Consider the following 12,175-nt stretch of genomic DNA (forward strand, 5'->3'; position numbering starts at 1 on the left):
CTACAATCAGGTAATTAAAATCAAGAATTCTGAAAGTTGTTTTTTTTTTTTTTTTTTTTTTTTTCCCCCAAATGACAGCTCTAAAATTTTCAAACCTGTATTTTTTGTTTCAAATATTTCTCTTTATTTTCCTGGAGTGCATTGTGTCTTTTTTTAATTACCTGAACCAAACTGACTAAAAGTTACCTTTTAACATTTAATCAATGTATTAAAAGATTTTTCTTACCTTATACTTGTCACCTTCATTTTTAGACTGTAAGAAGTGCTTACTCATCTCTTGAGTTAAAACAGACATGGGATTATCTACCTGTAATGTTAGATGCACTACTTTATTTTTATTTTAGAGAAAAGAGATACCATGTAACTGCGATTAGGGTTGGGATGGGAACCATATGCGCGTACACACACACGCACACAGACACACGCACACAGACACACGCACACAAAAAAAAAACAACCCACACTCCTAACACAAACTTGAATCAAAAAAATGACTTTTGAGGAACTGTTTTCAGGGAAGAAAAACGTCTTCTGGAAAGTGCTTGTTTTATCTATTTATTTAACAAGATTAACATTGGGAATTTCATCCAATGCCATTTAATTTGTCTTCATTTAATTGCCCAAAGTACATCATTCAATTCAATGAACTGTCCAATATATTCTTCCAGAAGTTCCCACAACATAAAATCAATACATAGTAAATGAAATTTATATTATTTGACAAGCTGAATATTTTGAATGTTTTATACTTGATGTACACTACCTAATCTTTCCTTAATCACATAGGCAGCAAAAAAAATAAGAAATACATGTATAAAAAGTCTACCACATTTCTGCAATAGAAAAAGTTGAAAAAAATCATCAAAATCATCAGGGGAAAAATAAATAAATAATAGGGTCCAGGTATGTAAGAAACCTACATAGGCTAAGACTTTCATTAATGTGATACATAACCCAAAGTTTGCAGATTACACCAAAAGTTTACTTGTCTGGTACAGAGTCTTATTCTGCATGATATGAGGTTGATAAAATTTTAATTTTCTTTTGCCTTCAGGAGTGATCATGAAAGAACATGCAAAAGGTGAACTTCTCTTATTACACAAAATGAAGCATTGCATTTAAAGAATTATAAAATATATGTATTAATATAGTACATCTTAAATTACACAGAATGTAAACACTGCATCAACTACCTGTATGTTAAAGTGATCCAGTATTCCTAAGAGTTCCTCTTTCTTGGAAGAAACTACGGTCCCTGAGAGAGAGAATAACAATTGGTCCAAAGAAAAGAGACATGCAACCTTCCAATCTTTTGTTCAATCTAGTGCTTCTTACTGAAGATAAATGAGATTAGTATTTTTGTAGCATTGCTTTATTCCTAAACAAGATATATATATATATATATGTTTAATTTTTCCAATATGATATTTGCATTTGCACAGAAATTTGTACTTCTATTTAAAGCCACTTCTTACTTCAATTCCTCTGTGACAGAATTTAGGTAAATCAGACAATTCAACAGCAACAAAAAAAAAAACTACATAAAACATAATGTTGTATGACCTCACATCATGCAGAACCTGACACAACTGCTTTTTACTTTCTAACATACGAAGGTCTTAGATGTTAAGGTAAATGCAAAACTTCTGACCTTATAAGAAACAATCTGTCATTAACAACAAGGCATTTAAGGCAATGAGAATATTTGAAGAGCTTTAAAGACTAACACCAACCAGATTTGCTTTTCAGTCTGTAACTTCTGCTTCCTTCCAGAGTAATGTGCTGATTCACTATAATAGAGTCACCATACACTTCTGGTTTAAATGCATCTCTACCTTGGTTTCGCAATGTTATTGAGATATCTGCAGAACTTTAAACAAAAAAACACACTCAAACCACCACAGGCAAACTGAAATTAGTTCCAAATAAAAAAAAATAAAAAAACACAGAACATTCTAATTTTCCACAAAAATTGTCATGTCTTGTGTAGGTAGCAACTTAAAGTCAGTCATAGTACAAGTAAGAACAAAGCATACTGGTGCTGTTTGAGCCAAAACGGACATGTAGCCAGAAACATTGCTACACACTGTCCTTTTGCCCCTTCAGATAAGTTAGGAGTCAAGAGCAAATAGTTGTGAGAGCAGATTCCCCCACCTGTCCTTCCATCTGACTGCCTTTGTGTTTAGGTTGCAGAATCAAGTTCCTTTTCGGTTCTTCTACTGTCCCCAGACTGGTTTCTGGGGTAAAAAGCTGTTTGGCTTCTGTAAGCCATGCCTAACAAAAGTAACCTATAATTCACTGCTGAAAGCATTCTTTTAGGAAAGAAATTATGTGGTTTCAATTCTGAATTCAGATTTTCTGGTTCTTAGGTGAACAATGCAAGTGTTATTATGTATAAGGCACAAATTTGTAGTACCAGGCACCTCTAAAAGGAAAAGCCTAGGACTCTGGGTTACAGCACTATGTAAATGTAAGCTTTTAAACCTCCTCCCATCTATTTTTGGTTCCCCTAAACATACTAACTCCACTCTTGCTGCAGACACAAATTCACTTCCTTTGCATTAAATAGTCCACCTGCATGTCAAGGTCCTTGCACTCAAATCACAGGACTTATCACTTCTGACTTATCACTATTCTGTGAGTAGTGAGGTTAACTCATTGCCTATGTTGTTTTTTTTTTTTTTTTTTTTTTAATTAAATCAAATCCTTCTGTAGGATATTCAAGTATGCCATGAAAGCAATATACAAGAACTAAGCAATAAGCAGCTCATTTTGCTATGTCTTAGCAAAGACATAGTGGCATTCTACTGATAAATTTCTATTTATTTATTTTTAATATGGCAGTGTTATGCTTTGCTTTTTTTTTTTTCCCTTATGAGTTAGACCCAGTTGGAAAACAGAGAGAATGAAGTTAACAAAAACCATAATCAAAAATCACTGAACTACATACCCCATCTTAAAACGAAGAAGTTTTACTTACGTTGCTCCGGTTTTTACAAACATTTTTAGTGAGGAACCTCTGTTAGTAGCAGTGGCTTTCCCACCAAGTCCAACAATAAGAGCAGTTAACACAGAACTTTTTCCACCTGTAATAAAAGCATTGAAGTTTTTATTTTATTTTAAAGTTCTTGTGCTTTTTATCCAATTCACTTACCTTATAGATTTTCACAGAATCACAGAATTGTCTAGGTTGGAAGAGACCTCAAGATCATCAAGTCCAACCTCTGACCTAACACTAACAAGTCCTCCACTAAACCATACATGGATCACTAAGTTCAACATCTAAACGTCTTTTAAAGACCTCCAGGCATGGTGACTCAACCACTTCCCTGGGCAGCCCATTTCAATGCCTAACAACCCTTTTGGTAAAGTTCTTCTTCCTAACATCCAACCTAAAACACCCCTGGCACAACTTCAGCCTCTTCCGCCTCGTCCTGTCACCAGGCACGTGGGAGAATAGACCAACTCCCACCTCGCTACAGCCTCCTTTAAGGTATCTGTAAAGAGCAATAAGGTCACCCCTGAGCCTCCTCTTCTCCAGGCTGAACAAGCCCAGCTCCCTCAGCCACTCCTCATAAGACTTGTTCTCCAGACCCCTCACCAGCCTCGTCACCCTTCTCTGGACTCACTCAAGCACCTCGATGTCCTTCTTGTAGTGAGGGGCCCAAAACTGAACACAGTACTCGAGGTACGGCCTCACCAGAACTGAGTACAGGGGGACAATCACTTCCCTAGCCCTGATGGCCACACTGCTTCTTACACAAGCCAGGATGCCGTTGGCCTTCTTGGCCACCTGAGCACACTGCTGGCTCATATTCAGGCAGCTATCAACCATCGCTCCCAGGTCCTTCTCTGCCTGGCAGCTTTCCAACCACTCATCTCCCAGCCTGTAGCTCTGCTTGGGGTTCTTGTGCCCCAGGTGCAGGACCTGGCACTTGGCCTTGTTGAACTTCATGCAGTTGACCTCAGCCCATTGGTGCAGCCTGTCCAGATCCTCCTGCAGAGCCCTTCTGCCCTCGAGCAGATCAACACACGCACCTAACTTGGTGTCATCTGCAAACTTACTGAGGGTGTGCTCGATCCCCTCATCCAGATCATCAATAAAGATAAAAAGAGGACCAGCCCCAGCACCAAGCCCTGGGGAACGCCACTAGTGACTGCCCTCCAACTGGATTTGACTCCATTAACCACAACTCTTTGGGCCCGGCTATCCAGCAAGTGTTTATCTCAATGAAGCGTACGCCAGTCCAAGCCACAAGCAGACAGTTTCTTGAGGAGAATGCTGTGGGAGATGGTGTCAAAAGCCTTGCTGAAGTCAAGGTAGACCATATCCACAACCTTTCCTTCATCCACTAATCGTGTCACTTTGTCATAGAAGGAGATTTGGTTCATCAAGCAGGACCTGCCTTTCATAAACCCATGCTGACAGGGCAGCCAGGTGGTCAGGCCCAGTAAGTGCCACATGATGACACTCAAGATAATCTGCTCCATGAGCTTCTCTGGCACTGAGGTCAAACTGACAGGCCTATAATTCCCCAGGTCTACCCTCCAGCCCTTCTTGTAGATGGGCGTCACGTTTGCTAGCCACCAGTCGACTGGGACCTCCCCTTATAGCCAGGACTGCTGATAAATGATGGATAGTGGCTTGGCCAGCTCCTCTGCCAGTTCTCTCAGTACCCTTGGGTGGATCCCATCTGGCCCCATCGACTTGCATACATCCAAGTGCCGTAGCTGGTCGCCAACCATTTCTTCGTGGATAGTGAGGGCCACATTCTGCTCCCCATCCCCTTCCACCAGCTCAGGGTACTGGGTATCCAGAGAGCAACTGGTTTTGCCGCTAAAGACTGAGGCAAAGAAGGCATTGAGCACCTCTGCCTTCTCCTCATCTTTTGTAACTAAGTTCCCCCCCGCATCCAGTAAAGGATGGAGATTCTCCTTAGTCCTCTGTTTTGCATTGATGTATTTGTAAAAACATTTTTTGTTGTCTTTAACGGCAGTAGCCAGATTGAGCTCCAGATGAGCTTTGGCCTTTTTGCTTGACTGCTTATGTATTCAAGCACTTAAATTCCAATTTCTATCAGATACATAAAATAGTCATAGCTGTAGAAATAAACAATTACCAAACAACAAACAGACAAACAAAAAAAACATTCATTCTTTAAAGTACCCCCCCCAAATTCATTCTGAGCCAAACTTCTGTTGCTATTCTTTAGCAATACACATTCAACAAGATGTCCTACCTCAGGAGGAAAAGAAACTCCCTTCCTCACAAGCATGCAGAAAACATTTATACAAGAGAAAAAATCAAATACATATTATCATTCAGTTAACTAAAAGGTTTTAAGCTCTATTTAAACACTTATATTCAATTTTTGAAATGTTCCCTCCAGAAGAAGTGAACTTGCGAAAAGAATCACACCCTTCTAAAACAGCTTCTACTTCACATAAACTTGGACAATTACTATGTATTTTAAAATGAACATATGAGTACATGAAGCTTATATTTGAATTATACATAAATTTGTATAATAATGTGTTTTGCACATTATCTTTTGCAAACCTCTGAATTTAAAACTTCACTTTTTCATCAGCTCTGGACTACCGGCATAGACCCATGGGCTTCCTGAGTCTAAAACTGAACCAATCTACATTCTTAGAATTGTTAGCTCACCTATGTATCTTTCTTTTTTTTTTTCCAAATCAAAATTAGATGTTTTAAATTATTACCAAAATCAGTCTTTTGGCATAGCAATGTTGCAATTAATACTTACTTCCATTGTTTCCAACAACAAAATTGAGATTTGATCCAAACTGAAAAGGTCCCAACATGGAATGGCACATAAAGTTCTTCAGCTGGATACTTTCAATTATCCCAACTTCCCCTACAGTCTAAATAGATATTATGTTATGTGTGCATTTTAATTAAATACATTTCATCTATTTTAAATTTAATGAGAATTCAAATGACTATGTTAAAAACCATCAATGTTAACAAACCACAGGGACATCGGAAGGGTTTAATGGTATTGTGAAAAGTTGCTCATTACATAAATTAAGATCAAAACAGTTACCCAAACTTAACTCTTAACAATGGCAAGTTTCAGTTCCTGCCATAACTAACTTACAATTAATATAAAAGATCAAGATCATAATACATACATTAGAGCAGTAAGTAAAGAGCACCATAGAGAGATTTCGTTATTTAAACACCACTAAAATGTCTTAGCACAATTTTGAAAAAGGGAAATAGAATTAAGTTAGCGAGGAGGAAATGAAACTAGAAATGAAAGGGACACCCCGATGTTCAACTCATACTATTTTGACAGGTAACTTTATCTGCAATGCTTCAGAAAAGCAATGCTTTCTAAGCAAACAAAGTTTTTTGGAAAAATAAGAAAATCCAATGACACAGAATAGGTACTGTTCAAGAAAATGAAGTGAGGAGTTACACCTCTGTGGATCATAAATCAACCTCAGTGTCGTATAACATGTAACACTGTACTCATGTGCTCAAAAATTACTTTTTTAAGAGTCCAACATCAAATTAAATTATTACGGAAAAAATGAAGAAAGGTATTCCTATTGTCAAGTTTCACTTCTAAAACAAGCATTTCAAACATTTTTAATTGCCATTTCAAAGTGTCAGCTATACAAAAGAAAGCATCTAGTGCTTCTTTTAGTAAACCATTTGTTTTTCTAAATATTTTTTTTTCTTTTCCTACAGCCCTAAACCAAATATGCCATACTTCTATTAAACAAAATCTTTCAACTTTACTTGGTTGTCAACTTCAATAGCATTCATTCCATAAAACCAGAATACTGTTATTTTATGATCAACTGTCAAAACTACATGATCCACAAAAATATGGTAAGAATGAACTCTTTCAGAAGTTCTCATTACAGCCATTCTCTCTATTTTCTTTTAGATTGGTTCAGTTGAAGCCTACATACAAGACTTATTTCAACATCAACCAAAGATAGAGAATTTTATACATCAATTTTCTTAGTTTTGGAATTTTTTTAAAACAACTTACCGACACAGAAGATAAATTACTATCAAATGAAAACAATAAGTTTTCTTCATCATTCAACCCATCACTGTGCTCATCTGTGAATTCTTGCCTCTGTCTTTTGTGGGATCTAGGCTTTGAAACACTTTCTTCCTTTCTCTTACCCATGAGTACTGAAAAAATAAAGTAATTATAGTGAGGATGTATCAAACTGTAGCCCAATATGTAGTACTGAATTTACTACTGAAACTCACAATCTGTATGTTACAAATATGCAGTACTGAAATGAGATCGAAACTTACAACCTGTTATATGAAAACATACCTACAGATAATACAGACTGCACTTATTTAATTTGATACAAGAAATTCAGTCGTTGCAGTACGTTCAACACATTTTTCAATAAAATGATTTGCACAGCCAAAAAGAAAATGTATTAATTATACGTGGTTGAGAAATGTCTAGACAATATGTGGAATACATAAAGTCAAATAAAGGAAAATTTAGATTCATACTGCTGCTCCCTTCCTGCTTCTGCGCACAGCCAACCTGCTTTTGTTAGACAATGTTACGTGATCACAGTAAACAAAACGCTGTCATTTTACTAATGAAGGACAACAGTTCTCTATATAGAAAACTTACCTATACATACATGCATATACATATAAATGCTTCCTCTACAAAGAGATAAATAACCCACCTCACTACTATGACTAATAAGAAATAAATCTTGCAATTTAACAAAGTAACAAAGTCTACTAAAGTTGCATAGAAACAAAAGAACAGGGGTCTAGGATAGTCAAAATTTCACATTTTCTGCAACAGTATCGTTAGGGTGTGGTTCTTATTCCCCCTAAAGTGCATATTAGACTCTTTATACCTAGAGTCCCAAAGTACCACACAAAACATAGACCACATTACTTTTATCCACAGTAGAAACAAGGTCCTGTTCATACAAAGACAAAGGCAAAGACATTTGCCAGCAGTTAGGTCAGCTATTGATAAGTGTCCAGACCATGCTCAAACAGATATCCATTACATAACTTCTGAGTATCAAAATGTTTCCACAATTGAGCATGTTCTCCTGCTCATGCTCTGTTGCTTCCTTCCAGAAAAAAAAAAAAAAAAAAAAAAAAAAGGCAGCCAAATCACACAAATCTCACCATGCAGAATTCAGAGGCACTAAATGCAATTAATGTCCCTGACTACAGAAAAATCACTGAATGGCCTAAGAGTAGGGTGAATCCATTAATAATGAAAAAAACAAAAATAAAAACAAAAACATGTGGGGTACCAAATCACTTCTTGTCACAGATATATTTGAAGTTAATGAGTGACAGTTTCCCTGTCTTAAATGACAGATGATATGACACAGGAAAGAAGCCTGGTGGGTCAGCCCAGCAGTTCTTAACATGACCTCCCGGATCCTTCAGGGAAGATAACAATGATCAACAGAAAGTTAGGTGGGCAGGCACAGTGGTTCCAGACATGCAATGTATGGTCCCAGGGGACCCCTACTCAGTGAAAGCCCTCAGGCATGCCCAGAGCTTCTCCATGGTTCTCTCTCAAGGCTTGCCTGGGCTCTTGCTCCTGCAGTCTTCTATTCCAGGACTCTCCCCAGGATCCTCCAGACCCTATCAGTTACAGGACAGGGTAAAAGACCAGCTTGAATTCCTGGAGCACCTGATGACTGGCTGTCACCATCACCGGCATTCAGCCAGTAGCAGGATAGCAATTTTCAGTAGCAGGATGGCAATTTTCAGGTTACTTAGGGGCATGTCATCTGTGGATAAACTAAGTCCAGCCAGCCCTCTCATCTGCCTCCTCTGTTTCTGTCTCATCTCCCTAAGTTCAAGCAACTCTTTATGAAGCAGAATAATAAACTGACTGAAGGCACTGAAAATTGATGCAGAAAAAATACATATTTTTTTTAAATTCCCAACCATTTCACCATACAAATTTGTATGTTTGGGTCAATGTGGAGATAGAGTGCTTCTTTTACTTGTGCCAGCTTAACGTTCCGGTCAAACTCTAGCATCATTTCAACAACAAAAAAAAAAAGTTTGAAAAGCTCATACCAAAAAGCAACAGAGACAATAAATATCATTTATTATATCAAACACCACAGACATTAAAATTTGTTACATCACTAAAGACCACTGAATTTCTATTCTGGGTATTCTTTGGGTTTTATAAAACAGTACTTGATTATCTCCTCATTAATTGTCTTAGACAAAGCACACAAATAATAAGAAATAGTATACATCCCTTTCCCTCAAGTGCAAAAGATGAACTTCAAAGCAAAGGCAGACATGCAATAAGCTTCCCATCTTACCTTCTTGCAGTAATATCAGGGATGTCAGGTTAAGCTCTGGACTATTACAATGTTAATGAAATACTTACAGGGAATCTGCCGTTTCTATTTTATGTTATGTAGTTTAAGACCATACACATAAAAGCAAGCAAGCAAATACGCTTCATCATTCAGTTACATACCTTTTACTGTGCTACTTTCAGTTTCCTATAAAACCATGTCATTATATTACTTGAATCAGGAAGGAGTTGCTTGTATGCTCTTGGAATTTATCCATCACCCAAATATGAAGGTAGGCATTTGTTCAATTTGCTGTTCCGCTGAAGTCTCACTCTACAAAGAAGAGAAAACACAAGACTTAAATGCTACAATGAATATTAACTAAAGAACAGGGCTATGAATTCCATTGCTATATCATTTGCACATCTAAGGAAAAGAGACTACAAGAACGGAAGACAAAATAGCCTAGAAGAAAACTCATTCATGTAATCTAAGCATAAGGAAGTCAAAAAGAGAACAGTTTTCACTCCAGAACTCTTAAAGAATTAGTACTGAAGATAAAACTTAACAGAAACTTAAACTATTGAAACAGCCTCTGAAATTGTTATCACAAGTACCAGAAGATGTAAGATCAACAGTGCGTATAAAAAAGCAGAAAGGCAGAAGAAATTGACCTCATCAACAAGGAGTCCACTAATCAGAATTCACAAGAAACTAAGCTTGAAAAGTTAAATACAAATACAAAAAGTTAGAATAATTAGACACACACACACACAAAACCCCCCACATGCAAGCAAGCAAACGAGAACACTGAAAATGACATATACTACACTCAAGCTTTACTTTTAGACCATCTTGGTGTTTCTGACAAAAAGAAGTTCCTTTTTTTACATTAATCACTTGTACCATGACACACTGATTTTCTTCATTAACTTTTAAATTGAAAAACATAGTCACTTGCAGTGACACTGGCACTACTTATCATGATTTTAGCAGCAGCTTGGGAATATGTCAAGGCAAAGGAAAAGCTGCAAATGTGACCATTAAAATGTGCAAGTATCATACTGGAAACTATTAAACTGGCAAAAATAAATCACAGAATCACAGAATTTTCTAGGTTGGAAGAGACCTCAAGGTCATCGAGTCCAACCTCCAACCTAACGCTAACAGCCCTCCACTAAAGATTAGTATAAGTATTTTAATGTATGCAATAGACCAATGGGAAGTTAACAATGAATACTATTGACAAACATTAACAGAAGTTTGTTTAAAGGACTAGACATCGTATTTTTAAAATGAAGTCTAAATGTACAGTTATGTTGTAATATGAAATAGGATTATGTTAATGGAAACTTGCAATGACAAAGTCAGGAACATCAATAATGTGAGAACTAGACTGTCATTCAGAAAGACAATACAAAAGTGCTCATTTAATAAAAAATGATCTTTACTAGCATGGAACGTAAGAGCACAATTAGGAGTAAAACCCACAGCTATTAACTGTGAGTGAATAAGGGCAAGAAATATCCAATTACAAAAACATCACAAGATCACTACAAATCATAACAAACAATTTTCATGCACATAATGAGAAAGTGAAAGGAAACCACTATTCCAAGATGTGCCACATGATACTGTCTAAAAGTATTTTAGGACTATTACATGCTATAATAGAAAACTATTTACACCACTAACATCAAAGTATAGGAAGACAGGCTGCATGCACCGGAGGCAATATGCATTGCCCAGGGCATTGCCAGGGCAAACCCAGGGCATCCTATTTCCAGTTTCCATTGCAATGCAGTTCTAAATTTTTCTTCCTTCCTCCCTGCCTAGCTGGTCACAGCTGGTATTGATAAATGAACTACATATTAATTCTGGTAGATACTAACAATAAAGGAAAGAAACATACCCAGCCAAAAAAGCCTTTTCTTTTTTTTTTTGTACTAAAAGATCTCTCAGCACAGCCCTCTGGTGAGCCAGCTGCTCATGTTATCAGGCACACAAAGCCTGTACCATCCCACACAGACACTTAGCAAGCACCTGCCGGAGAAGCAGCAAGCGATGGCAGCTCTACCTCACCTATGGGGAGGAACAAAATCCCTCTGCTCTCAGCTCCCACACCACAGTTACTCCTTGTTTGTCCCAAAAGTTGCCCTGGACGACCTGAAAGGATGCAATCACCTCCCCGTTGCAAAGCTTATGTCGGTAGATGCACCGGACGAGAGAAACCTCACATTAGTTTCGTTTCTGCCATAGCTGGGAAGAGAAGGAGGAGAAGCAAAAAGACGAGGGGAAGGATGAGGAAGAGTAGAAAAAGGAGGAGGAAGGTGCTCCCTGGTCAGTATCTCCCTCTCCCCCTGCCTTTATAATGCCGGATGCCTCGGGGCAAACCCCATGCACTACCCCTGAGCAGCAGGCAGGCACCAGGGGAAAATTTCACCCAGCTCGACCGCCACAGGGACAAGTCAGAAACCAAAAAACCCACCCTTGGGCACATGAATAAAAACAACACCCCTGGGCACTCACCCCGAGCAGGCTCAGCAAGGGCCCGGCCTTACTCTGCTGACAGCACAGCACTGCCGCCACCGGGACCCCTCACCCAGCCCCATAAAGACGACCCGTTCCTCACCCTACCTCTCCTCGATCCCACTGCCGAGCGGTGGGGTCGTTACAACCGGCTGAAAGCCGCACCCCCGCGGAGATTCCGAGCCCGTCACGGCGGGAGGCGGCCAGCTGGCTGCGACGGAAGAGCCGCCACGGGCGCTGCGCCTGCGCGCTCTCCCGACCGCCTCCCTGAGGGGGCCGTTTCCCAGCGCCCGCCATTTTCTCGAGGGCGGAGCTGCCCTCG

General features: G+C 38.6%; 1 protein-coding gene across 5 annotated transcripts in view; it reads right to left on the minus strand.

Annotated features, from left to right (window-relative positions):
- SMC6 (structural maintenance of chromosomes 6) overlaps window positions 1-12,080 on the minus strand; it is a 33,192-nt gene extending 21,112 nt beyond the window's left edge. For 2 of the 5 annotated variants that reach the window (XR_014317248.1, XM_082757427.1), the window contains exons 1-8: window positions 11,962-12,080; window positions 9,507-9,657; window positions 7,035-7,183; window positions 5,772-5,889; window positions 2,981-3,086; window positions 1,734-1,870; window positions 1,194-1,255; window positions 227-307 (exon numbers count right to left, since the gene is read on the minus strand). Coding sequence is in view for 4 of the 5 variants with exons in the window: in XM_082757427.1 (XP_082613553.1) it covers window positions 227-307; window positions 1,194-1,255; window positions 1,734-1,870; window positions 2,981-3,086; window positions 5,772-5,889; window positions 7,035-7,178 (648 nt within the window). In the remaining variant the exon portion in view is untranslated. Of the gene's footprint in view, window positions 1-226; window positions 308-1,193; window positions 1,256-1,733; window positions 1,871-2,980; window positions 3,087-5,771; window positions 5,890-7,034; window positions 7,184-9,506; window positions 9,658-11,406; window positions 11,584-11,853 lie in introns of all 5 variants that reach the window. The other 3 variants (XM_082757428.1, XM_082757430.1, XM_082757429.1) reach the window with 3 other exon arrangements.
- Window positions 12,081-12,175: the final 95 nt, after the last annotated feature.

Source organism: Aythya marila (assembly GCF_965140915.1).
Source record: "Aythya marila genome assembly, chromosome: 3".
Lineage (NCBI taxonomy): Eukaryota > Metazoa > Chordata > Aves > Anseriformes > Anatidae > Aythya > Aythya marila.